Source organism: Camelus ferus, chromosome 35, assembly GCF_009834535.1.
Source record: "Camelus ferus isolate YT-003-E chromosome 35, BCGSAC_Cfer_1.0, whole genome shotgun sequence".
Classification (NCBI taxonomy): domain Eukaryota; kingdom Metazoa; phylum Chordata; class Mammalia; order Artiodactyla; family Camelidae; genus Camelus; species Camelus ferus.
In genome coordinates this window covers 20,964,108-20,991,416 of record NC_045730.1, presented here as the reverse complement: position 1 = coordinate 20,991,416, position 27,309 = coordinate 20,964,108, and the positions used below count along the sequence as shown (strand labels likewise).

Sequence of the window (27,309 nt, the reverse complement as noted above, 5' to 3'; positions counted from 1 at the left end):
GAGGGAAGCCCTGCAGAATTACAGCCGTCATCTACCCAGCCCCCAAGGGGCGCCTACCACACAGCAGGTCTGTAAGAAAGTCTCAACCTCTGCCCCTCGATAGCTCACACGCCAGGGCAGGACACAGACAGACAGATGGAGCAGCACTGGCTGGTGGGTGGGCGATGCGTCAGAAATGCCCAGCTTTCTCCAGGGTAGTAAGTGCCTGGGAAGCTGGAAGCAGAGCGTGCTGGGAACCTTCCCAAAAGTCAACATCAGAGACGGGCTTTGAATGGCGACAGTGATCTTTTCTGCTAGAAGAAATGGTGACACTGATTCCAGACACAAGCAACATCAGCAAATGCATGATGGAGAAAAGCCCCCGTGCATCCGGGCGATACTTTGGAGATGAGCAGGCACGGGACCAGGGCCCCCAGGGAGACAGCAGCGGTGATCTTAACGAGAAGAGATTAGGATCTTGCCGCCCAGAGGTCTTCATGCCCAGACAGGGGGGCTTGTCCATCCTGATGTGTTCAATTAGGATGCAGTGTTCTTGGGAAGAGAAGACCCACGACTGTCTATATTGATCAGTTTTTTTCAGGAAAATGTGCTCAGATTCATGGATCGTAGGCGATTATATTTCTTGGGACAAAGTTATAATTCAAGGTCCTGGATCCTTAAAGATAAAGCTGGCGTCCAAAGGATGCCATCCTCCCTCCACAAGACGCCTACAGTTCTTCTGGCTTCTTCCCCAGATATGGCGCCATTGCTGCTCTGAGCAAGAACTCATGGACAAGGCTGTGATTCTCACAGTACCTGGTGACAGGCTGTACTCAGAAACGGGCATCACACAGCGAGGAGGATCCACAATCCCCCGTCACCTGACGTCATGGGGGACGGAAACCTCTCAGCTCAAGTCCTGCGTCCACGGCTGTTAAGTCAGCTATCCTGACTCCTACGCAAATAAAAAGGATGGCAGCTCGGGCCCCAAACCACCGTTTTAAACAGGGCGCCCTTTCCTTCACAACAAATTACCTTTGAAAATAGCACAACAGTAGGGTGTAGACAGTTTACAAACATTTTCACATCTGTCTTAAGGTCTAATTTTGAAAGCAAACATTCATAAGAATGCGTAAACAATAATTTCTGTTTTACCACTATTTTGGAAAATCTGGGGAGGCATACATAGGATTTTTAAACATATATATTATTCTAGACACTTCCACAAAGGAGCAAAAATTAAGTTGATACGTGTCTTTTCAGGACAACCCTCAAAAGCAAACTGGCTAAAAATTTCAAATGCATTCACGAGTCACCATCAACCACTCTTAGAGAAACAGTATATGCTCACTGCACCCTCTACTCAGCACGGTAGCAAACACTACATTTTTTAAAAATTTGTATTTATTTTTTATTTGGTGGGGAGGCAATTAGCTTTACTTACTTATTTTTAGAGGGGGTGCTGGGGATTGAACCCAGGACCCCGTGCGTGCTAAGCATGTGCTCTCCCATTTGAGCCACACCCTCCCCGCCTCAAACACTCTGTTTTGATTTGAAATGCATCCATTTCAGGGGGGAGGGTATAGCTCAGCGGTAGAGCGCGTGCTCAGCATGCACGAGGTCCTGGTTCAATCCCCAGTACCTCCAAAAATAAACAAATAAATAAACCTAATGACCTCCCCTCCCCCTGAAATGCATCCATTTTGACAAGTGGTGAAAACCAGCAACTTCCTATGAAAGCTCATGATAAAAATGTAAACCAGACTTCATTGTTTCCTTTTCCTGAATCCAAATGCCTCGTGTATGCCTCCTCGAGTTCTAGGATATCTGCACAGAGAGACAGTGATCTGTTAAGTAAAATATCATTCATCGCTAAGGCTGCACATACTAGCACTCATACCCAGAGAAATATTTCCTTCTCAAGACACACTTTTTCCCCTCGAAGTGTACAGATGATAAGAAAGCCCGAGTTACCCCTGAGAAGTCACCACTGACGAGGCACACGTCACAGCATTAAATGCCACGTCCTCACTCAGGCAAAATGTACTGGAAGAAACGATTACGGTGTATCACGGGGCACTCACTCCTAAACCCAAAAACTACCTCTCTCTTTAGCAATGTATTCCGAGAGACAGACTAGCAAGTAATATGGAAGAACACTGGCTAGTTTTTCATGTGACAATCCTTTTTTATGTTGTTCTGAGTAGAAATACTGTTCTGTAAGTGATTCAAACTTTTATGCATCAATCAGTGGCAAGAAATTTCCCTGTGAACAGCAAGACAGCGATCCAGCTTCCCCCTCTCTCTCATGATTGTGGAGACCAGGATTTCACAAGACTTGAGAATACATAGTTTCCGTCAGTTTTCCACTTCTTAAATACTTGCTGGGAATACTGTTTTGCGATGTGGCTCCAGGAATACACTGAGGGTGATGAACTAAACTATGAGACTGCACACCCACCAAACGCCACCTACACAGTAACTCTCACTTCGTCTGCTGGTTCTCACCACGTCAAAAATGCGAAACCTTCCAAAGGTGACTTGAGAAGCCTTTGATCTGTTTTTCAATGAATCAACTTTCCTGTTTCCCCAACTAGTTAAGCAAGAAACTCAGATTTACATGGTATCGGAGTGAAACAAAGAGATACAGAATGACTGTTTACTGAACATTTATTCATTGGTACATTTACATAGAAGGCAACACCATGCATGAACACCAGGAACGGACCGAATGAGGAAAAATTTGCCAGTGATTTGTCTCACAGTGAAAACAACATTAACGTCCCATTTTCCTATGTTGAATTTCTAACAAGATCAAAGTCTTATGAACAGAATTATTTTTTAAACATACCACAAAAATGTATGAATATAGAAATTACTGAGATTAAATTCTAAGAAAGACACAACAGATTTCAGCTTTGCTTTAGACAGAAAAATTCCTCTGATAAAAAAGTTGAAAAAAAATGTGTGAAACTCCGCGCTCCCAGACGCCAGCACGCGGAGCGTGTTACGACGTGAACGTGCTGGTCGAGCTGGCTACGCCTGTTCCTGCCGCTGTGAGTGTCGGTTGTGGGCAAGACAGCCCAGCAACCTGTAAAATGTTCTTAAGGCTTTTAAAAAGAAGAAACCTTACAAGGCTCTCTACAGGTTTCTTTCTGATGGAACGTCCAGGATTACTCCCTTAAAATCCATGGAAGCGGGAAGTCAGCCAGCACAGAAGGCATTTGGAGAAAGCTCGCCTGGGGCTGCAGCGCTGGCTGACCCCCACCAAAAGCTAAGGGGACTGATCAGGTTCACACAGCGTGGGACTCCGGACTCCGAAAAACGTGCACGGTAATTGTGGCTCCAAAACACAGCAAGCCTGAGGCTTCAGCCCCATCACGTCCTTTCACTGGTCCATTCACCCCCCTAAAGAGAGGTTAAGCGGCCTGGGTACCTGACCGCTAAGGCTGTTTCAAAGATAACTTCAATTTTAAATCACAGTGGTTACCAGAGTGGGACTGATCCTGCAGACTATCTAATGCCAGTCAGTTAAAAATGTGGGTCCTTAAAAACTGGTGTTAATGAAGAATGAGTGTCACCAGCACTCGTGGTGTGCTGCCAGCGGCCCCCAGGGAGCTGCTTTTAGAAACAGCAAACAGCCACGAACAAAACAGAACACAAGCCACCAGGGCTCTTGGGACTCAGCTCTTTTATCTGTTTAGTGGGAACACGTGGCTGACGTCCTTCCAACTCAACAGCTCTTCCATTTCGGTCTATTTTTTGGAATCTACTCCCCTGGGATGTGTTCCCACAGAAATGAGTCAGGAAGCCTCAAAGCTCCTTTTGGGTCTAGAGTCCCAAAGAAGGAATATTCCACGTGAAAAGCCACCCTGTCCCCATAAGATTTGTAATTTCTTAATGTAGTCAGCTGGAATTTCAGGACAAAATTCTACCTGAATCATAGCAGGTCACACAAATGCCACCACCTCCACCGGTGTCTGCACCGGAGTTACCCTGGAGGTACGGGAGACAGCCCCTGACCGCCCAGGGCTTGCCTGAGCAGCATCCGTGCGCCCGGACACCGCACTCCTCGGTACACACCGCTGCTCTTGGTTAAGGATAACTGAAACGCAGCGCTCCAATTTCTTCTACTCAGTACCCTCTTTTGGTATTTGGTACCAGGTACCATCTTTTGCAGGACTTCTAAGGAAATGACTTTACAAAAGTGTTGGTGTCTTGGGGCCAGTGACACTGAAACCTGGACTCACAGAGGCTGAGGAATTCTCAAAGCTGTAAAACTCAAGATAAATCAAATTAAGCACATACATTTCTCAGGGTAAAACGAGACAGGACCCCTAGTTTCCAGCAAAACATGTGAAAAACTGTCTTAAGAAAATACCCAAACCATTCACTATTGATCTGGCCGACCATCAAAGAGCAAGGGGACCGTCACCCCAGCCCAAAGGGGCCCACGCAGCTCATCACACAGCAGGGAGCAGGGAGGGAGGCTGCTGGCCTGGGAAAGCATCTGGAATGTTAGGGACCGTCACGTCTCGAGCGGGGAAAGGGAAAACCACGCCCACTACAGCGTGAACGGAAGAGGGCGAATGAGGCCGCCACTGACAAAGCAGGGGCAACGGACTGAAGAAGAAGGAGGAATCCTCAACCCAGATGCACAGCGTTTCCAAAGGTCACTAGGTGAATGTGGGGTCTGGGGCTGGTTTTCTAGTTTTAGCTTTTCGCCTTCCTCGGAAGCGTCAGGGATTGGAGGCAGGGCGCCGGTGACAGGAGCTGGCGGGCCACGGGTCTGATTCAGTAATGGCAAGTCCTATGTCCCTATAACAGAGGGGAGATCACAGCGAATCACTGTATGCACAGGCCCGGGGCGCAGGTGCGCTCTCCCTCTCGCAAGGGGTCTGAATTTTCACCAATGAAAAAGTCCTTAACCGCGGTAAACGTTCACACCCAACCCGGAAAGAGTGGAAAACCCAACAGCAGGGGAGATGGTGACCATCAGCCCATGAAGGTCAATGCGACACGCTACGAGCGATGCCTGTCACCTGACGGGGACCATGTCTTTGCCGTCCTTCCCCTACATGGGGCTGTGCCAAGCAGGCAGAGCAAAGCAGGCTGGCAAAACCCAACCAGAGCTGGCATGTCTTCATTCTACGTATGACAGAAGAAGAAACTGGGAATTCAGCAAAATTTTTCTTTTTTTTTTTTTAACAGATAAGAAAGCTAGACAGATTAAAGGATGAACAACAGAAAATTCTACCAGTCACACTCATGTGTTTTTCCTATTTTCTGGTTGAAAGTTCTTTAAAGGCAGGCTTCTCGCCCCTCGTTCTACCCGCAGCCAAAGTACATACACAACATCTTGCCAACAACAGGCTTCCATAAACACCCCGATGAAGGAAACACACTGCTGCTCCAATGAGGCTTCATAATGCAGACCTGAATTGTATTAAATCTCCATTAAACGTGCTCAAAATGGAGTTAAACGTCATGCTGTACTTTATATTAGGGGCTTGCAAAATGTATCGGCAATGAAAGTGTTTTGCGTCACGGGCTACATCAATCAAAACAGCTTCTTACATTTTAAATTTGAGAACTCTCACAGGCTAGCCCCCAGATGAGCAACTCGGTAACCCTGACCATGCTGGTGCAAAGCAAGTCTTCCCCAAGGGGACCTGCCGGCAGAAGGCCGAGTGGCTGCAGGGGGCCACACGGACAGTGCAGGTGGCACCCACACAAAGGGCGCACAGACACACAGAGGCCTTGAAGACGCAGAGATGCGATTAAAAGATGGCCATATCCTAGTAAGTACAAAGCACAGAGTGTGACTATTTCACACGCACGCACATACGTGTACACGGATTTTTTCCTCTCCCTGCAAACGGTGCTACAGTGAATACGCAACTTTTGAATCCTTCTTGCCATAAGCCACTATGTTTTGATTTTTTTCTTTCGTTAAACCACAGCTTCACTCATCATCTCAAACACGCTGAGCACATCTTGATCACTGGACAACATTTCCATGTGAGCTCCCCCACCTTTTTCTTTCTTCTTCCCACACCTTACAGGATCTGAAACTCACTTAACCAAATCAATGTTTTGATTTACTTTCTTGGTGTTAACACTTCCTGAGTGATCGTAAGGAAGCTGCTCCTGTTCCTCCTGGAAGTACGGGCCTCCTTCACATTCATACCACATTAACAACCTCTCTGTGAACCAGGAAGAACATGAAACTGAGACGTGCTACCCAGGGCCTCAGCCGACTCACCCATGATCCTGCTGAGGGCAGCATTTCTTGTGGGCGGGTCATCCAGCCCCTCGGCCCCGCTGTAGAGGGAGTGGGAAATCCTCCGTTCCCGGTCATCCAGCACCATCTCAACAGGCAGCTCAGGTCCGCAGGGGCTTCCCGGTGACTTCAGCTGGAGAGAAGGGGGCGAGGCACAGTCAGAGCTGGTGGCACGGGGGTCAGAACAGCCTGCCCAGGGCTGCACCCAACTGGGCGCCAAATGAGACACAACTTCCCACCCGGCACCAAAATTATTTGTGATGACAGATCCGCCTAATGGCCAGCCTTCTCTGCCTCTTTGCACTGTGCCTCCCGTGACGTTCTGTCAGATTCCAGCCACTGGAGAAAAAATATGTATGTTAAAGCCTTTTTTTCCCAAACCGTGTCTTGTTGCTTATTTTTCCAGCTTGACTGTTAGTACTGGTTGAAGTCAATTTAAGTTATGGTCTAATTCAGAATCCTTTCCGAGATGCTGCTCTGGGAAACGTGAGCTTAACCACCAGCAGAACGGAGCCGGGACTGCACTCTACGTGTTACACTCGGGGTGTGCGACACACCTGACAGCCAGCACAGCCCGGGGTCGTGCTAGCCGAACGACCACCTGCCCTCTGATGCCCAAGACCACTTGTCAGCTCGGCTGCTTGAACAACACGCTGAGCCTCAATTTCTGATGCTGTAATTAAAAGGCCCCCTCACCATCTCACTGACCCTCCACACAAGACCATCCTCAGCAAACCGACAGCACAAAGACCAAATATTCCGGTGAAGGAGGCGACGGTGCCTGCCCCACAAACATGAACCACCTACCAGGTGAGACAGCATACATGGCAACTCCTGCCTCTGAGAATGAAGACTGTGTGGCCTCCCTTAAAACAGGTGCACCTTGTAAGTCATCGACATCATAAAAACACTCCGAGGAAGGCGAACTCTGTGCTAGTTAAGGCCTCGAAACAAACCTGCTTCAAGGAGAAACAAACACACAGAGCCTCTGAACGTGGGCTCCGAGGTCAACCCCACCAAGGCTCTGGAGCTGGCCGCGGCCAGGGGGTGGGGGTCAACACGAGGGGGAGGGGACCATGGGGGGGCTGCACAGGGAGGGAGGGGACCGTGGGAGGAAGGGGGCCGTGGGGGGGCATGGGGGTGGGGCTGGGGGAACACTTTGGGAGGGAGGGGACATGGGGGAGGGGGATGCACAGAGAGGGGATCTTGGGGGGTGACCGTGGGGGGGAGGGGGCTGGGGGACCATGTGGGGAGGGAAGGGACTGTGGGGGGGAGGGGACCACGTAGGGAGGGAGAGGACTGTGGGGGGGCTGGGCTGAGGGACCACACAGAGAGGGAGGGGACCATTGGTAGAGAGGGGACCATTGGTGGGGAGGGAACCACGTAGGGAGGGAGGGAGCCGTGGGGGGAGCTGTACGCTCCAAACAGATGCAACCACAGCTGTGGCTCCTGTTCGGAACAAATTATCATTTCTCTTAGAAGCTACCATCTGTTTAATATAAATGAGATATTTAATGAAGTTCCGAATCGTAGTCTTATCGCACCTAGGGTGATAAGCACGGGGGAGGCTCAAGGCTCGGAAGGGTCAACACAATTGCAATTGGAGGCACGTCCGGCTGCGGGACTGAGTTAAGACTCAATAAGGCTTAAATTGTGAAATGAGGATTTGTTTTATTAGTTTTTTTTTTAATTGCAGATTACAACTGACATCTTCACTGAAAAGTAAATTAAATATTCAAGGTCTCCGATGTTAAAAATAAAAGATACCAGAACATTTTCTGAAAGAATACTGAGCCTGAGTTCCGAGGTACTTTGGGGAGGTAAAAACAAAACCAACCCAGCAGAAGCCCCGCACCTTCAGGAACAGGCACACCTGAGGTTTAGCCAGCACACACACACGGTGAAGAGACCTGCTCGGCAAGGCCTGGCCGCCTGCCGCACGGTAATTCATGTCATCATGAGACAGACAGCACATCCTCAAGTCTGCTTAGCAGATACATTTAATTGAACCCTGTAACTCCACAATTTTCTAGATGGTAAAGCCTTTATAAAGCCCCCTTATGAGAAATCCCTAACTATCCCAAGAGGCTACTTTAGAATTTTATAAAGTCAAATAAAAATTCCATTTAAAAAACAGCACATGCAGGCTTTCTGGGGCAGAACAGGAAGAGGCCTGCTCACTGGGGCCCTCGCGCTGGGACACTGTGATGGGAAAGAGTCCGTGCCTCCCCAACCATGTCTGATCTGCATCTCAAAAGACGGATTTAAATGAAGACATCAGTGTCCACCGACATAAATATTTAACAGACGACACAATGTCTTTCAATTTCTTAAAAAAAAAAAAAAAACTGACTGGAGTACACAGTTTTGTTTTAAATCTTTTGATGATGTTTTTTGTTGCAAGTAAACGAGTTTAAGAAAGAGGTCTGCATGGCATGGGAGTGGGGCAGTGGTCGTTCCCAGGAGGGTGGTCCTGGAAGCACTGCCAGGCCTTCCTGCAACCTGGGCTGCTCCCAGGCCCTTGTAGAAAAACCTTCTCAAATTAAGCTTAATTAGAGGAAGGCACTGAAATAAAGGAACTGCAATTTTTGCTTTGTTGTTTCAACTGCAAAAATGGTCTTCAAGCCAATGTACCCCTGTCCCCAGGAGAGGCAGCTGCATTGAAGCCCCTCACTTCCATCCCCAGGAAGATGCGAAAGCCCTCCCACCTACCGAGAAAAACCAGCCCCGGGCTGCAGCTGGACAGCTCACCCTGGGGGGCAGGGGGCAGCACGAAGCAAGACCGTCTCCTCCCAAAGTAACGGGGTGTGCAGCGCAGGCTGACGACGCCCTGTACCCCGACCAGGCCTCTTACGTCACTTTGGTCACTAGCCTCACAAAACCATAAGCTCAGTGAATAATAAAGACCCACGCTGATCAATATTTATCAGAACTCCATTTATAAAGGTATAAAAATGGGGAAATTTCCCCACACCTATAAACAATATAAATATCACACACTCTCAAAAAAAAAATTCAAATGATTGTATCTTCTTGTATAAACAGAAAATGAGACGAGCTCTTTAACAACAGAAAACCGGGTACGGTCCAGTGAGTCTGCTTCAGATTACACACTTGGCCCAGTCTTCCCGAGAAAAGGGAAGATGTTGGTTTCTTTTTTAAAATGAATATAATACCTGTGGGGCTCAGTAAAATCATGTTGTTTTAAGTGTGCGTTCGAGGGTCAAATCATGTCTTCCATGTAAAGGAAACACATCCCACCGCCCTGACTACGAACGCAGGTGGGCGGGTGTGGACACGGCCCTAACACCCTGCAGCGGGCTTTAAACTGGGCCCTGGTTAGTCACTGGCATGATCTTATTACTTGGCATTTCAGTCTTTATAAGCTTGTTCTATTTTAGCCCCAGTTCCTGGCACAGAGCAGGCACTGGGTGAATAATTGGATGAATAAATTCATTTCTGAGCTAATGACTCAGATTTTCCTTAAAACCATTTAGGGGTCTTACGCCCACGAGGCCACGTGGAAGGAAGGTACAGCGCCATCGGACCTGGACCACGGTCACACGTGGTAGAAAGTCCTACCACCCCAGGACCAGGAGACACAGAACCAGGAACAGAAGGATGGGGCCGAGCTTCGGGGAAGAGTGGCCGCACTTCCAGGGTCCGGCTCCACGCTCTGTTTTCATGCAGAACCACAGCTGGTGTCCTTCACGTCCCCACGGGGCTGACGGAAGGACCAGGGGGAGAGGAGCCTGGACGGGTGGACCCAAGAGGTAACAGCCTGCCGGGTGCCAAGGCTCACGGGTCGCTGCGTGCACATCCCAGACAGGCACGGTGTGGACAGCACGGTCACTGAGACCCACTCTCGGCACAAGAGGGGTGACACCTGGCTTCTAAGTTACTCCGTGCTCCCTTGGCCTCGCAGCCATTAAGCAGATCATCTGACCTCTCTGCATCTGTATCTTCACTCATAAGATAAAGGAAACACACGTGGCACCTCGGGCCCCTTTCTGTTCCAAGGTCGCTGTCTAATTCTAACAGGATGAGACCCAGACAGAGAACCCATTTTAAAGCAGCCCTTGGCGACTAAAGTCCTCAGCGTGGGGTCTAAGACAAAACTGGTCTGGTCTGTTACCTCCTGGTGCGAAGACAGGCCCCAGCAAGATGACTGGAAACACTGAGTCATTCCTGCAAACACTCACTTCCTCGGACACTTAAGATCAACGTCATTCTCATACACAGGTTGCTTTCCACAAGCAAGGAGGGGCATCAGGTGTTCACTCTCCTCCAAAGGCCTCAACAAGCTCGTCCTTTGCGACGAGCCCCATGTTTCTGCCCCGTGCTTTGTGAGCTCCTTCCCGTGGAGAAGCAGCCCTGAAGTTCACCTGCCCTCAGGAGCACGGGACAACGGGAAGCCACCTCTTCTCTTTTTAAAGAAACAATTACTGCTCACAGAATGTTTTCAAATTCTTAAGTGAGAGCATTCAATCTAAGGAAAGCACAGGAAATCCGGAATCATTTTGTTATCCTGTCTTGTCAGAACCTCAGGGTCTAACAGTAACTAAGTTTTTTTTTTTTTTCCCCCTAAAAATGCCCGACTCTGGACTCTCGGGGACTGATTCCCTCACCCTTCAGTGCACGTTTAGCCGTCAGCCCTGGGCTGGACCAGTGATGGGGAGCCAGAACACGGCAGATGGACTGGGCCCGGGAGGCTCAGAATTCACAGAAAACCAAAGAGAAACCATGATGACGGGACGGCTGCTGCGTCGGGGTAGGTACCCGGGGCCATGGAAATGCATGGGGAGAGAACTAAAAACCCAAGGCTGTCTTTTCCATGCCAAGGAGCAGAATAGACCCACAGAAAACCTGGAGGTGAAAGGCAGCATCAGACACCTGAGAAATTCCAGATCAGGCCAAGAAGCCAGCGCAGAGCTGGCACAGGGCCGGGCACGTGCTGGGGGCCACGAGATAGAGACTGGCACCCATGCTGGAGGGGACAGAATTCGGCAGTATGTCTCGTGGAAAGAGGGGCCTTCTGCTGGTGAGAGTAGGTGGGAAGCCCCATGAAAAAGACAGCAGGACCCCCAGGCAGGGCCACTACTCTCCTGCCAGCACCACCCGGTTCCCCGGCTCAGAGGCTCTATCTCGCTTTTTAACTCTTAAACAGCTTGTTTCTAGCAAAGTGGAACTTACCCCTAAGATTCTATTGGTTCCCTGAGCTCACTCCTGATTGGTTCTTTCTTTCACTCCCGATTGGTCCATTTCTCTCCCTCTTGATTGGTCCATTTCTACAAAGCTTGTTCCTAATTAGTCACCTCTGTTATACCCTATTTGCATATGATATTACAAAATGTTGCAAAGTCTAGACTGATAGCCTATAAAAGCCTGTGTAAACCTACAGATGGGGTCCAAAGCTTGGCATGTTAACACCTCTGGGCTCACTGGGTTCTCCAACTCTCAGAGTGCTGCTTGGTCTCTCGCCGGGATCCAGGTTGCTGTCACCACTGAGCTGTAACACTGAGCTCTAACACACTTTGCTGCAACAAGAGGCTGAGACAGAAATCCTTCAGGGGCCACATCAGGGAGCTCAGGGAGATGACAGGGCCCGAATACAGGCAACAGCAGGCGCCGGAGGAGAGAGGAGGAGAGGAGGCGGCTGCAGAGACAGTAAAGGCACCTGAGAGGTCAGGGCCACCCCCGATGTCTGGCCTCCGCAACAGAAGAAACTGCGGTTCTATTTCTGGGTGGAGGAGGCGCCCAAGCGTGGACAAGTTACTCAAGGAAGAACAGGTTTTGGAGGAGGAAGCACAGGTCCCTGAGAGCCAGGCCAGTGGGCATACCTGGGCATCTCTGCAGGCAGCTAGACAGAGGGATCTGGAGGCAGAACAGGGCCCCAGGCTGGAGTCAGGACCCCGGGATGCAGCATAGCACACGGACCAGGGATGAAGATCTCCCAGGAGCGTGTGCAGGAGACATAGCCCAGGAGACTCCTCGAGGAACACGAGCCAATAAAAGCACAGGTGGGAAAGAGTGACTGTGGGGGAGGCAGGAGGCCCAAGGGAAGGAGGAGACGAAACAGAGAGCAGCAGGAGAGGATGCACGACCAGCAGCCTTCACGGAGCCCTGAGAGGTGGAGCGGACAACACTGAGAATAGCCTCCCAGGGAACGTCCCGAATGTGCCCCCTGGGGGCGGGGACGGGGAGGGCGGGGAGGGCGGGCCTGGTGCACAGAGCTGCCAGGTTTTAAAGAAAACATTACAATGACATACAGCACTTCCCACGTATAAGGGGCAAAATGTGACAGAGCACAGAAGGTGTTCTTTTGCAAAGTATCATCTTCTCTGGCTTGAAATTAAGTATGCAAACCCTTCATGTAAAGATGAGTCAGTGGTGGGGAGGGCAGAGCTCAGTGGTGGAGTGCGTGCTTAGCGTGCATGAAGTCTGGGTTCAATCCCCAGTACCTCCATTAGATAAATAAATAAAAATGAACCTAACTGCCTACCTCCCTGCTGAAAAATTTTTAAAGAAAATAAATAAAAAAGATGAGTTAGTGAAATATAATTGCGTGATACCGTCAAAGGCTGGACCGTGCGGCTGAGGGACAGACCCAGGAGGGGAGAAGTTGGCACATTATTTGGGACCGAGGTCCATTCATGACAAGACGCCCTGCACTTATGTCAATATTTACAGTAACATAATTCACACACCTCTCCCGGTAATTCAGGGAGACGGTTTCCCAAAGGGAATGTATATTTATACCTCCAACAGCTGTAAGATCATGTCTGAAGACTTACGGGAAGCTGAGCTGAGCACTTCTGTCTTCAGCCACTTCTTTGTTAAACCCTGTCAGTACAAAAGGCTTTTCACGAGTATTACTAAGAAAGCACAGCGCTCGTGGTAAGGCTGGTTTGATGTAATTGCTTTATGAGCTGACTCCACCCTGAGAACAGTAATAACCAGCAGTGTATGAACATGACACCATTAGGAGATTTGAATATTAAGCCTATCACTGCCTGCTATGGCTGTTCCCTTACTCAAATCCTTTTCATTCACACAAACGCACACGCAGAAGTGAACGAGAGGCCCAGACACAGCCGGGAACCCTAACTCCAGGCGTTTCCCAGGGCGACAGGGAACCAGATCAGTCCAGGCTGGGGTAGGTATGGGGACAGGGCAAAGCTCGTCTGGAGCCGGGATGCCGACCTCTCGTCCACACCTCACATTTTAAGACCCCACCACCACCCCATCACATTCAATGGTTTTCTCTGAGAGAAAACTTTGAGAAGGTGCTAGACATTTTAGTTGGCTTTTAGAGATGAGGATGTGATCCGCTTCCAGCGGACCATCATGAGAGAGAGCCCCACCTGCTTTATTCACTCTGGATCCCCAGGATCCAGCATGTTCCCTGAACACAGAAGACGCTCAGTGAACATCTTGTGGAACATGGTAGTATTTAGCTTTGGGACAAGACCTAGTAATGGACACTGTGTCTTGCAACCTCCCGGGGAGAACTGGTCACAGAGCTCTTTGTGGGACGTTAACAGCACTGAATGATCTGGAAACCAGGAAAATCATCATTCAAGAAGACCAACCCGGCAGCCTGCACAGAGGTCAGCATTTACACTCACCACATCAAAGTGGATGTTTTATTCCCCCGTTTTCTACTCTGAGGTTTGCAGTTAAGGTTACACTGCTCCCTTGTTGTTGTGGAAATTAATTTGTGAATTACCATTAACTCATTCTCCATTTCGAAAATAAAAACAATGCAAAAATAAGTCAATGGTCAATAACCTTAAAAAATGGTGGCCTCTCCACTGATTACTCACTGAGCTCACACGCAACTTTTCTCCACAAATCTGACTGCATCTGAGGATCGGTGAGCCAGAACCACAGCCAAAAAAGCTTGCTTTCACCACTAAACAGACTTTAAAATCAAGAAAAACACCTAAGCAGTTTAGATACAACTTTCAGTTTGTAGGGTTTGCTGGTCCTTTCCCCTGAGCTGATTTAGAAACGTGGGGAGTTGAGCATCAGTAAAAACACAGACAAGCTTTACACTTTCAACAAGCAGGTCCCTGGTCCAAGCCTGGTTCAGAAGAACGGCACAGACTTTACGACAGATTTCTGAAAAAACTTGTTCAGGTTCTAATATAAATTAACAAATACATACACAATTTTCACACGCCCTGCTGTACAAGAAAGCACGCCTCTACCTGGTACAGTTTTACTCTCTGGGACACGGATGCTCATCCCCGCCTGACTCCTCCCGCATCCCGGACCGCAGCACACGCGGGGAGCCCACTGCGGCATCGGGCAGGAGATACTGCTGAAGGCGGGCTCAGGCCCCCAGTGGAGGAGAAAGGGGGACGGGAGGGCAGGGGTGGGGAGAATTACACTTCTGACAACACTCCAACTCTCCCCCTCCACGAGAGGGACTCGCAGGAGGCACCCATCCTAGAAAAGGCAGGGAATGGGTGGCCACTGTGTCCATGTTCCCCCTCCCGGAGCACTGCCCACCAGGAGAGGTGTCGGCTCGAGCAGGAAGGGGCGGCCCTGTCTTCAAGACGGGAGCCCAGCTGCGGTGCCTTCAGACCCCAGTGCTGTCTGCATAGGGGGCGACATCTGTGAGTGCACACTCGGGGTTACGTGCACCCGAGAACCGAGTGCGCCAGGCACGCACCCTGACAGGGCGGCAGCCTGTGCAGCACACAGCGCCCGCACCGGGCCCTCCTCACCCTCGCCAGGACGGAGCTTGGGCCTGCTCCCCCGGGGGCGCCGTCCGTCCCGGTCCCTCTTTACCTCGCCGCCCCTGCTGACCCTCCGGGCCACGATGAGCTGGATCATGCCCCGCTTGTTCCCCTCGGTGGACATGGACCTGCGGAGGGTCTCCATGGCGTCCTGGTTGGTCTTGCCCAGCAGGGACTCCCCGTTCACAGCGATCAGCTGATCATTGACCCGCAGCCTCCCATCCTGGGAAGGAGACGGGGAACAATCAGTGCTGTGAAAGCGTCTGTGATCAAAGAAGTTGCTTTCTCTTTAGTTAAAAAAATAAAAACAAAGGAAAAAGGGAGAAAAAAGGGCTTTAATATGAATGGATTATGGCCAATTGAACAGCAGCACAATACTGTGTAAGCGGCCGCTCTCTCTCCTTCAGTCATTCATCCATTTGTAAATCAAGTCATTATCATAATCTGTTGACCAAAACAGCCACTAGTTCCAAGGACACAAAGTGGTTACTCTCCTGCTTCCAGAGACACCCAGAGATTTTACTTACAGCCCAGGGCGTGCAGCACTCCAGGCAGCTAGACAGCTGGGGAGGGGCCCCCCCTCAGCAGCCAGGACATTCTCCCCAGGCTGGGAGACAGGCAGGGCGCCCCCCAGGAGGGCTTTCCTGGGGCAGCTCTGGGCCCAGACAGACAACCTCCACTTCCCCAGAATAGCCAAGGGCTGCAAATTCTGAGATACAAACACACACTACGGACTAGACAGATGAACGAGGCCCTGCTGTGCAGCATGGGTCATAATGGAAAAGCATACGAGAGAGTGTCCGTGTGTGTGTGACTGATTGCCATGCTGCACACCAGAAACCGACACAACACTGCAAATCAATGACACTTCAATTTGGAAAAAAAAAAAAAGTTAAAAAAAAAAAAAAGGTGAGCTGAAGCCATGAGCTCTACGCCCAAGTGAGAGAGCTCTGTGATTCCCCTGGTCGTTTGGTGGTGGAAAACACGTAAGTGTTTGGGGCGAACACATCGCCCCAAAACACGCCACTTTGGCACTGGGGTTATTATGAGCGGAAGGTAACTGAGACCCGGCAAACACAGGAGGAAGCCTCTCCTCCCCTTTCTGGCTAAACACGGGCCACACAGTCCCCCTGGTAGAGGCGTCCCCTCCGCTCTCCCAGAGCTGGGGGAGGAAAACCCTCACCAGCAGAGACAGAGACGACACCGAGACGCAGCCACATAAACACACCTCACATGGGAAACCTTTTCTGCCACCAGTTGCCCTCACGTACCTGCCATCCCACAGCGCACGCCCCGGAAGCCCAAACCCCCTTGCTTTGTCTAATCGCCGCTACACCCTGTATCATCCTTTGCTAAAATGGTCCAGCTGCTTCCGAGGCTAAGCGCTTCTTTAGGGGTTCCCTGCTGCTCTGTGGAGCCCCCATACTCATAAAATTGGAAATATTAACATCGATAAAATTTGTGAACTTTTCCTCCTGCGAATCTGTGTTTTGTCTGTTTAATTCACAGGCCACAGACACAGAGTCTAAGAGAGTAGATGCCAGGTTTCATCCCTCAGCTTACATGTTTCCAACACAGGGTTGTAATTAAACATCCTGGTGCATGAGCACTTGGTAAAGCCGACACCTGCTTACTTTGGATGCTGCTCCTCCGTTAATGATGGACTTCACAAAGATCCCCAGGTCTGCGTGGTTCTCTTTCGACCGGTTTCCTTTGACGCTGACGCCCAGACCGGCGGATCCCGAGTCATTGAGAGGAACTTCGAAGGTGAGAAACTCCCTGGTGCCATCGGGTGTGAGAACAGGATCCTCGTCTTCCGCTTTCTGACAGGAGACAAAGCGGCACGTTATGCTCCAGTACTTTGTTCGGTTATTTTCTAAGGCCCGCAAGTGAGCGGTTCTTTGACCGTAACAGGCACAGCATTTCCTGCAGAGCTCCACCACGAGGCCCAGGGCCACGCGCACCAGCACCATGCCCAGCCCGATCCCGGGAGCACTGCTGGGGCTTCGTGCGGCACTTGCTTCAAAACTGAAACAAACCCAAACCAGATTCTGAAAAATGTGTGTGGGGGGCTGCAGCAGGAGGAAAAAAGGTATGCAGGCTCCTCGAGCTCTGGTTTGTTTGTTTTCTTGTCTGTTTACATGTTCTAAACCACAAGAGAAAAACAGTGACAGCAGGAATAAAAATAAACAAACACAGCTCATTTGTCCCTCCTTCCCCACTAGGAACATTCAGTGTTAGCAATAGCTGAGTGTTCACTAATGGTGCCCTTTATTCATAAACAGTAACAAATCCTGATGAGACAAAGTCAGCAGAAAAAAAGGTATTCATTTTCAGAGAGCCCCCAGGGAGTTTTATCTTCCAACATCTGGGAGACAAAGCGGAGATAAACAGCATTAGAGGACATTTTTCCACAGGGCCGTGCCACGCTTAACACAGCGGTGGGTATCACCCCAGCAATGCTGCTGAATCAGTTGTGCACGCCAGCCTCCACACTGTAACCGTGGCCACCAAGTGTGACTGGAGACTGTTCCAGGACACTACACAAACTTTTCCCCATCGTCCCTAAAACAGCATGGAAGAAATGAACGCTTAAAGTATAACCTGATGAAATGCAGGAGATGATGGATAAAACCGCTGGACACCTGAAGAGGAAGCCGCCTGCCTTCTGTGACCCTCCTCAGGGACCCCCCAGACCTCGACACTGGCCATCTCCACACAGGTAAGACCAGAATCCCGTATCAAAGCCTGTGCTTCCAGCCACGGGACGCACAGGGGCACAAGCTCTTTGAACCACAAGTAAATCCCTCATCTCACTTTTCCCAACTTGGGAAAATTTCTCCAGCATCCACCCAGTCGTTCAAGCTGGATTTACCAAATTACAGGGGAAGAATGGTCAAACAGCCAGTGGTACCTGATTCGGCCAGACCCCAACGCTGTACTGAAAAGAGTGTCCATTTACACACACGTAAGGCTACTGCCGAGCAACGGAAATGTGGGCACACTTCAATTTTTTTCTTTGTATCCCAACTAATTTTTTAAAACTTTCTAATAATTGTCAGAATTACCTTAATAATGATAAAATAATTTTAGAAAGGATTCTGGGATCTAACACACAATCTCAAATATCTCAATTAGATGAAATAATTTTTGGAAGTACAGAGTTTATCAGTAAGAGATTTTTTTAAAGGTTATCCTAAGAGATGTCATATTTAAGTCTCCAAATCTGTAACACTGTGATCTATAAAGCTGCTAATTTACTAATTTTCAATGTTACCATTCTCTGCGCCATTTCAAAGGATACCCTCGACGTTGTCAGGACAAGATATGTTTCCAAAAATTGCTAATATGTTAAAAACAGGAAAACTACATAATAAAGAAGGTTAAAAAGAACAACTTGAGAAGATCCTAGGTGACAGTGCTGTTAACTACACAAAGTGAATACATTTCAGCTTCAAAAATCAAAATGAGCCCACAGCAGAGAGCTGCACCTGACCCAGTGTTAGGAGGAGGCGCGATCTGCTTGCCAACAGGTGCTGGGAGCAGCACAGAAGAGGGCGCCAATGGAGGGCCTCTGAAAACAGCAAGCTGAGCTTCCAAAACAGGACGAAGACAGAAAGACTTCACATTAAAAGCACACAGACTCTAGGAGAACACCGACAAACCCCCCCCCATTTTTTTTTTAAATCTGTTTTTACCTGTTCTATTTTCTATTACTCTCTTAATCTTTACTTCTTAATTCATTTCTATTTCTCTTGGGTTTTGATGTCCTGCTATTGATTAGACACAGGTTTCAAATACATCTATTCATCTCACCCCCCCCTTTTTTGTAAAGGTTTTAAAAGGATGTCTCAACCCAATTAATACTCTGCTTCAACTCACTCTTCTATTATTCATTATACACTATTTTCAAACCCTCTTTCTCCCTTCTTTTAAAATTCTTTCTCTCTCTCTCATTTTTTTTTTCTTTTTTTCCTAAGTTCTATTACTAAATAGGCATCAGATAGATAAAATCTTAAGGACCAAAATAAACAACTGATACTCCATAAACCACAGTGCCAAAGAGGTATTAGCAAGATGAAGAAGCAGAAAAACCTTTCCCAATTAAAAGAACAAGAGAAATCCCCTGAAAGAAAGATCAATGAAATAGACATCGATAGCCTACTAGATCAAGATTTCAAAAAAGGAGTGATCGAATTGCTGAAGGAATTAAAAGAGATACTGTTTAGAGATATAAAATATGTCAAAAATGAAATTGAAGCTATAAAGAAGAGCCAAGTAGAATGGGTAAACTCATTGACAGAGATGAGGAATGATCTAATAGCTGTGCAAAGCCGACTAGATAATGCAGAAGAACGAATTAGTGATCTAGAAGACAGGGCAATAGAAAGCACCCATTCAGAAGAACTACAAGAGAAGCAAATAAAAAATAATGAAAATAGCATAAGGGACCTATGGGATAACATAAAGCGTCCCAATCTTCGCATAATAGGGGTCCCAGAAGGAGAAGAAAGATCAAAGGGGATTGAAAAGGTTTTTGAAGAAATCATGACTGAAAACTTCCCAAACTTAAAGAAGGAATCAGATATCCAAGTACAGGAAGCTCAGAGGGTCCCAAACAGGAAGAACCCAAATAGACCCACACCAAGACATATCATAATCAAGATGGCCAGAGTCAAGGATAAAGAAATGATTCTAAAGGCAGCAAGAGAAAAGCAAAGAGTAAGTTACAAGGGAACCCCCATAAGGCTCTCAGCTGATTTCTCTACACAAACACTACAGGCCAGAAGGGAGTGGCAAGATATATTCAAAGCCCTGAATGAAAAAAAGATGCAGCCTAGGATCCTTTATCCAGCAAGGCTATTCTTGAGGATAGAAGGAGAAATAAAGAGTTTCACAGACAAAAAAAAGCTGCAGGAATTTAGCAACACTAAACCCATGCTAAAAGAAATATTGAAAGGGCTATTCTAAATAGAAAAGCAGCAGGATGCTACAGAAATGAGAAACACACAACTGGAAAGGTGATAACTCATGAATTACAAATAAAGTAAACATGAAATTATAAAAGAAGACATACAAATCACTGAGAGTGGGAGAGGGAGGCAGGGAAATATAGAATTTTTTTTTCTTTCTTTTTAAAATTTTTTTAACAGTAGGATGGGTTTGAGATCATGTTACTATCAGTTTAATAAAAACAGTTATAGTAATGGGTTGACAGATTTACAAAAAAGGGTAACCACAAGCCAAAAATTTACAAAGGAGTCACAAAAATTAAATAAAATCCATGATAATACAAAGGAAAATTAACAAACCACAAAAGGAAGAAGAAAGGAACAAAGAGGATATACCAGAGAAGAAAGGAACAAAGAGGATATACCAATTCAACTGCAAAGATAAGTTCAAAATGTCAATAAACACACATCTATCATTAATTACTGTAAATGTTAATGGACTAAATGCTCCAGTCAAAAGACACAGAGTGGCAGACTGGATAATAAAGCAAGAACCTTCAATATGCTGCATACAAGAGACCCACTTTAGGGAGAAGGACACATATAGATTGAGAGTGAAAGGATGGAAAAGGATATTCCATGCAAATGGAAAAGCCAAAAAAGCAGGTGTTGCAGTACTGATTTCAGACAAAATAGACTTTAAAACAAAGTCCATAAAGAAAGATAAAGAAGGACATTTTATAATGATTATAGGAGTGATACAAGATGAGGATATTACACTCGTTAATATATATGCACCCAATATAGGAGCACCTAAGTACATACAAGAATTACTAACAGAGATAAAGGGGGATATTGATGGGAATACAATCATAGTTGGAGATTTTAACACTGCATTAACATCACTAGACAGATCTTCCAGACAGAAAATAAACAAGGCAATAGAGAAATTAAATACTACAATAGAAAAACTAGATTTGGTGGATATTTTCAGAGCATTACACCCCGCAAAAATAGGATATACATTCTTTTCAAGTGCACATGGAACATTTTCCAGGATCAATCATGTACTTGGGCACAAAAGAAACCTCAACAATTTTAAGAAGATAGAAATTATCTCAAGCATCTTTACTGACCACAATGCCATGAAACTGGAAATCAACAACAGAGAAACAAAGGAGAAAAAAAAGAAAGCATGGAGATTAAACAATATGTTATTGAAAAAACAATGGGTCAATGAGGAAATCAAAGCTGAAATTAAAAAAAAAAATACCTTGAGACAAATGATAATGAAAGCACAACCACTCAAAACCTATGGGACCCAGCAAAGGCAGTGCTAAGAGGGAAGTTTATAGCGATACAGGCCTTCCTCAAAAAAGAAGAACAATCTCAAATAAACAATTTAACCCACCACCTGAATGAATTAGAAAAAGAACAAAAAGCCCCAAAAAGCAGCAGAAGGAAGGAAATAATAAAGATCAGAGAGGAATTAAATACAATAGAGATTAACAAGACCATAGAAAAAATCAACCAAACCAAAAGCTGGTTTTTTGAAAAAGTAAATAAAATCGACAAACCTCTGGCCAAACTCACAAAGAAGAAAAAAGAGAGAGCACAAATTAGCAAAATAAGAAAGGAAAATGGAGAAATTACAACAAACAAAATAGAAATACAAAATATCATACGAGAATATTATGAAAAACTATATGGAACCAAACTGGATAACCTAGAGGAGATGGACAAGTTTCTGGAAACATACTGTCCACCAAAACTGAATCAAGAAGAATCTGAACACTTGAACAATCCGATCCCTAGAAAGGAAATAGAAATAGCAATTAAAAACCTCCCTACAAATAAAAGTCCAGGACCGGATGGCTTCACCGGGGAATTCTACCAAACATACAAAGAAGAACTCATACCAGTCCTTCTCAAACTCTTCCAGACGATTGAAAAGGAGGGAATACTCCCAAACTCATTCTATGAAGCCACCATCACCCTGATACCAAAACCAGGCAAAGACACTACAAAAAAAGAGAATTATAGGCCAATATCACTGATGAACATAGACGCCAAAATCCTCACCAAAATTTTAGCAAACAGAATCCAACAACACATAAAAAAGATACATCATGACCAAGTGGGGTTCATCCCAGGGACACAAGGCTGGTTCAACATACGCAAATCAATCAGTGTAATACATCACATCAACAAGAGAAAGGACAAAAACCACATGATCATCTCAATCGATGCAGAAAAAGCATTTGATAAAATTCAACAACCATTTATGATAAAAACTCTCGCCAAAGTGGATATACAGGGAACATATCTCAACATAATAAAAGCTATATATGACAAACCTACAGCCAGCATAGTACTCAACAGTGAAAAACTCAAAAGCTTCCCACTAAAATCTGGGACAAGACAAGGATGCCCACCCACTATCACCACTCCTATTCAACATAGTCCTGGAAGTCCTAGCCATAGCAGTCAGGCAAGAGAAAGAAATAAAAGGGATCCAAATTGGAAAAGAAGAGGTAAAAGTGTCATTATATGCTGATGACATGTTACTATATATAGAAAACCCTAAAAGGTCCACACAAAAGCTACTAGAGCTGATTGAAGAATTCAGCAAGGTAGCAGGTTACAAAATTAACGTTCAAAAATCAGTTGCATTTCTTTACACTAACGATAAATCAACAGAAGAAGAAAGTAAAGAAACAATCCCCTTTAAAATAGCACCCAAAGTAATAAAATATCTGGGAATAAATCTAACCAAGGAGGTAAAAGAATTATACACAGAAAACTATAAACCATTGATGAAGGAAATTAAAGTAGACTTTAAAAAATGGAAAGATATTCCATGCTCTTGGATTGGAAGAATCAATATTGTTAAAATGGTCACACTGCCCAAGGCAATCTACAGATTTAATGCAATCCCTATCCAATTACCCAGGACATATTTCACAGAACTAGAAAAAATCATAATAAAATTCATATGGAACCATCAAAGACCTAGAATTGCCAAAGCATTACTGAAGAGAAAGAAAGAGGCTGGAGGAATAACTCTCCCAGACTTCAGACAATACTACAGAGCTACAGTCATCAAGACAGCATGGTATTGGTACCAAAACAGACATATAGACCAATGGAACAGAATAGAGAGCCCAGAAATGAACCCACAAACTTTTGGTCAACTCATCTTTGACAAAGGAGGCAAGAATATACATTGGAATAAAGAGTCTCTTCAGCAAATGGTGTTGGGAAAACTGGACAGCAGCATGTAAAACAATGAAGCTAGAACACTCCCTTACACCATATACAAAAATCAACTCAAAATAGCTTAAAGACTTAAACATAAGACAAGATACAATAAACCTCCTAGAGGAAAACATAGGCAAAACATTATCTGACATACATTTAAAAAATTTTCTCCTAGAAGAAATAAAAGCAAGAATAAACAAATGGGACCTAATGAAACTTACAAGCTTCTGCACAGCAAAGGAAACCAGAAATAAAACAAGAAGAAAACCTACGGAATGGGAGAAAATTTTTGCAAGTGAAACCGACAAAGGCTTGATCTCCAGAATATATAAGCAGCTCATACGACTCAATAAGAAAAAAATAAACAACCCAATCCAAAAATGGGCAGAAGACCTAAACAAGCAATTCTCCAAGGAAGACATACAAATGATCAAAAAGCACATGAAAAAACGCTCAATATCACTAATTATCAGAGAAATGCAAATCAAAACTACAATGAGGTATCACGTCACACCAGTCAGAATGGCCGTCATTCAAAAATCCACAAATGACAAATGGGGCAGAGGCTGTGGAGAAAGGGGAACCCTCCTACACTGCTGGTGGGAATGCAGTTTGGTGCAGCCACTATGGAAAACAGTGCAGAGATTCCTCAAAAGACTAGGAATAGACTTACCATATGACCCAGGAATCCCACTCCTGGGCTTGTATCCAGAAGGAAATCTACTTCAGGATGACACCTGCACCCCAATGTTCATAGCAGCACTATTTACAATAGCCAAAACATGGAAACAGCCTAAATGTCCATCAACAGGTGACTGGATAAAGAAGAGGTGGTATATTTATACAATGGAATACTACTCAGCCATAAAAACCGACAACATAATGCCATTTGCAGCAACATGGATGCTGCTGGAGAATGTCATTCTAAGTGAAGTAAGCCAGAAAGAGAAAGAAAAATACCATATGAGATCGCTCATATGTGGAATCTAAAAAACAAAAACAAAAACAAACAAACAAAAACAAAGCGTAAATAAAGGACAGAAATAGACTCACAGACAGAGAATACAGACTTGTGGTTACCAGGGGGGTGGAGGGTGGGAAGGGATAGACTGGGATTTCAAAATTGTAGAATAGACTACACTGTATAGCACAGGGAAATATACACAAAATGTTATGATAACTCACAGAGAAAAAAATGTGACAATGAGTGTGTATATGTCCATGAATAACTGAAAAATTGTGCTGAACACTGGAATTTGACACAACATTGTAAAATGATTATAAATCAATAAAAAATGTTAAAAAAATCAAAATGAAGCCTTTATGTGCTCATTATAAAAGCCTTCTAATATTTAAAATACTCCCGGAGAATAACTGTAGCGCAAATAAAATCAATGTTATTGGTGAGGAAAAAAAAAATCAAATACTCACCAAAATACTAACATCATATTTTCTATGCAAAAGTATCTTAATATACTTGTTTTTCTCTATAAAGTTTAATTTTTATCCATACGATTCAAAACAATTCAAGAGGAGTAACTGAAGACTTTGCGTGAATGAACATCGCTAACTCAACATAAAATTGTTTATAAAACCGTACAGGTGAATTTTCACATCTGAAATATACCACAGCATCGAAACCCACTACAAGCCCTTCTGTTTTTAATTCAGAAGCAACTGAAAGATGAAGTTCACTTTGTGAATCAGAAGCATATTCCTGGGAAAGTTGCATTTGAAAAGACACAAACCAGAGACAGTTCCTGGCTGGGCACTTTAGGTCAGATCATTCAGGGTGACTATTTGCCTCCCATCTGGAAGGTTCCTAATTGTCACTTACTGATTTATCTCTCCAGTTTGGTTTTTTAATGTTTACCGATTTTGACATTTCCACAATGTTCTACTAAGGCTTCAAATTCTCATTTTCCTTCTACTTGAATATCAAGATAAGGGGCTGACTGAATCCATGAAAAGAAATTTTAATCAAGTTCAAGTCCCCACCTCCTGACACGCCCTGCTCTGAACCTGTCTTAAAGGAGGCTGGGTTCTCCACGGGAACATTTCATTTATTAGGAAAGCTGCAGGTGGGAATAATATTCGTTCTCAGCTGTTTTATCAAGTCTTAAGTCATTATTATTGCTAAAAACATTTAAGTGAGAGATGGTACTTTTTCTCTGGTATTTCATTATTAATCCATTTGGCTCTTGACATGACTGAAATTAATGCCAGCTTTTAGGGCCTAATTCACCGGCAGCAAAATGTTTTTTAAAAATCTGCTCTTCAAAAACCATTTTAAATCCTACATCATACAGAACCTTCCCAAAGTCTTACTCGTATGGGCATCTCTCTGTTCTGATTCAAAAGAAGCTAATTTTCTGTCACCTTTGACTGCTATTCCATGCAGATTCTGGACCATATCAACTGTTTGAGTCAAGTTCTTTCTAAAGAAACACAGTAAATATTTTTTTTTCCTTTCCTTTGCTCCTCAAGCCTTCTGTACACGATGTCACTCAAGCACACATCACGTCCCTCACGCACAGACATGTGTGCACCCCAAGTGATCTGCCATCAAAACAGCCTGTGATGTCTTCCTGTGGCCACTGCGTCACTGGCATCTTTGCCTTCTAGTGCCCAAAAAACCAGGGCATTTGTGCAAGTGTGTTAGAAGCAGGGGAGGTACCACCTGGCAGGACGAAAGCTATTTACTTTCCCACCATCCTCAGAACAGCAGCAAAGACGCTTGCACACTTGCACCTGCACCTGGACCGAGACAGAAGCACTAAAGCCCAGTGGTCCTTCCTCCCCAGACAATGGTCCCGGCCCTGAGGGGGACATAGCTGGCCCACAGGCCACTCTCAGCCTGCAGTTCATCTGCAAAATGGGGAACAAGAAAGTCAGAGGTGATTATACTACACGGCCGAAAAGTAACCACGAGGAGAGGAATCCCTGGGCCGCAACATATGGACATTTTGATAAGAGTGTACGAAATATTAAGACACAAGAGAAATATGTATACATATCACACGAGATCACAGAATGACAGGTATGGGTCCAGGAGATGATTGTGGCAGGCAGAGAAATAAAGGATTCAACACATATGTGTCACTTGTGAAATCATCAAAATACACACAAGCACATATATATGCATACACATCCACACACATATACACACACTATATGCATACACATCCACACATATACACACACATACACACATACACACCTGTCTCCCAATCCTGCTGGTGTTTTGGTTTCGGCCTCGGTTCCCAGCACAAGCTCCTAAAACCCTCGGGATTCCCTGAGTGACAGAAGCGTCCGGCAAGAACTCCTAAATCCCCTGGATCTCCTGAGCGACGAGAGTGTCCTCTGTTCTAATGGGGTGAGTCTCGGTGGACTCCAGACAGCTGCCAAGTCATGATTAGAAGCTTGGACTTTTCAGCACCCCCCACTGCCCCAGATCAGGGAGAAGGGCAGGAAATGCTGTAATTCACCCTGCCTGCACGATGCAGCCCCCACCATACCCCCAAAAGTCCCAGGGTGATGGACACGCCCACAAAGAGACCGCAGCGCCTGCGTGCAGTGACCCCCAGCCTTCGCTATTCTCTGCATCCTCTAAAACACCCTGTGTGAGAAGTTGGCCACAGTAAGTCAACTGTTTTCACGCAGCGTGTGATTCACTCTAGCAAGTTATCAAACCCGAGGAGAGGGTCATGGGAACCTCTGACTTGTAGCCAAGTCAGGCAGAGGTTGTGGGTAGCCCGGAGCTGGCTCCTGAGGCAAGGGTTTTGGGGGATGGAGCCCTTAGCCCGTGGGCTCCACGCTAGCTCCGGGCAGCGAGTGTCAGAACCGCCTGGTACGGAAAGCTCACACCTGGGATCTGTCATCTACTGCTTTCTCTCGTGTTCTGTCCTCCATGGAGTTAACACCTTACCTGCACGAGTAAGTTTACTGCACCTCAGAACGTCACAACACACAGGCAGACACTCCCACAACAGATGGGGAAGAGGTGTGCCCGAGTCTTCATCAGAGACAGACAGTGGACCAAATATATGCAACAGGCTCTATCTCATTGCAACAGGAGCTACTGAAT

At 46.0% G+C, this 27,309-nt stretch overlaps 1 protein-coding gene across 19 annotated transcripts in view; it reads right to left on the bottom strand.

The window, feature by feature from the left end:
- LOC102507360 (partitioning defective 3 homolog) overlaps nt 1–27,309 on the bottom strand; it is a 456,005-nt gene that overhangs the window by 208,713 nt on the left and 219,983 nt on the right. For all 19 annotated transcript variants that reach the window (XR_004317528.1, XM_032474041.1, XM_032474050.1 and 16 more), the window contains 3 exons: nt 16,644–16,832; nt 15,062–15,232; nt 6,245–6,395 (listed from right to left, as the gene is read on the bottom strand). Coding sequence is in view for 18 of the 19 variants with exons in the window: in XM_032474041.1 (XP_032329932.1) it covers nt 6,245–6,395; nt 15,062–15,232; nt 16,644–16,832 (511 nt within the window). In the remaining variant the exon portion in view is untranslated. The remainder of the gene's footprint in view (nt 1–6,244; nt 6,396–15,061; nt 15,233–16,643; nt 16,833–27,309) is intronic.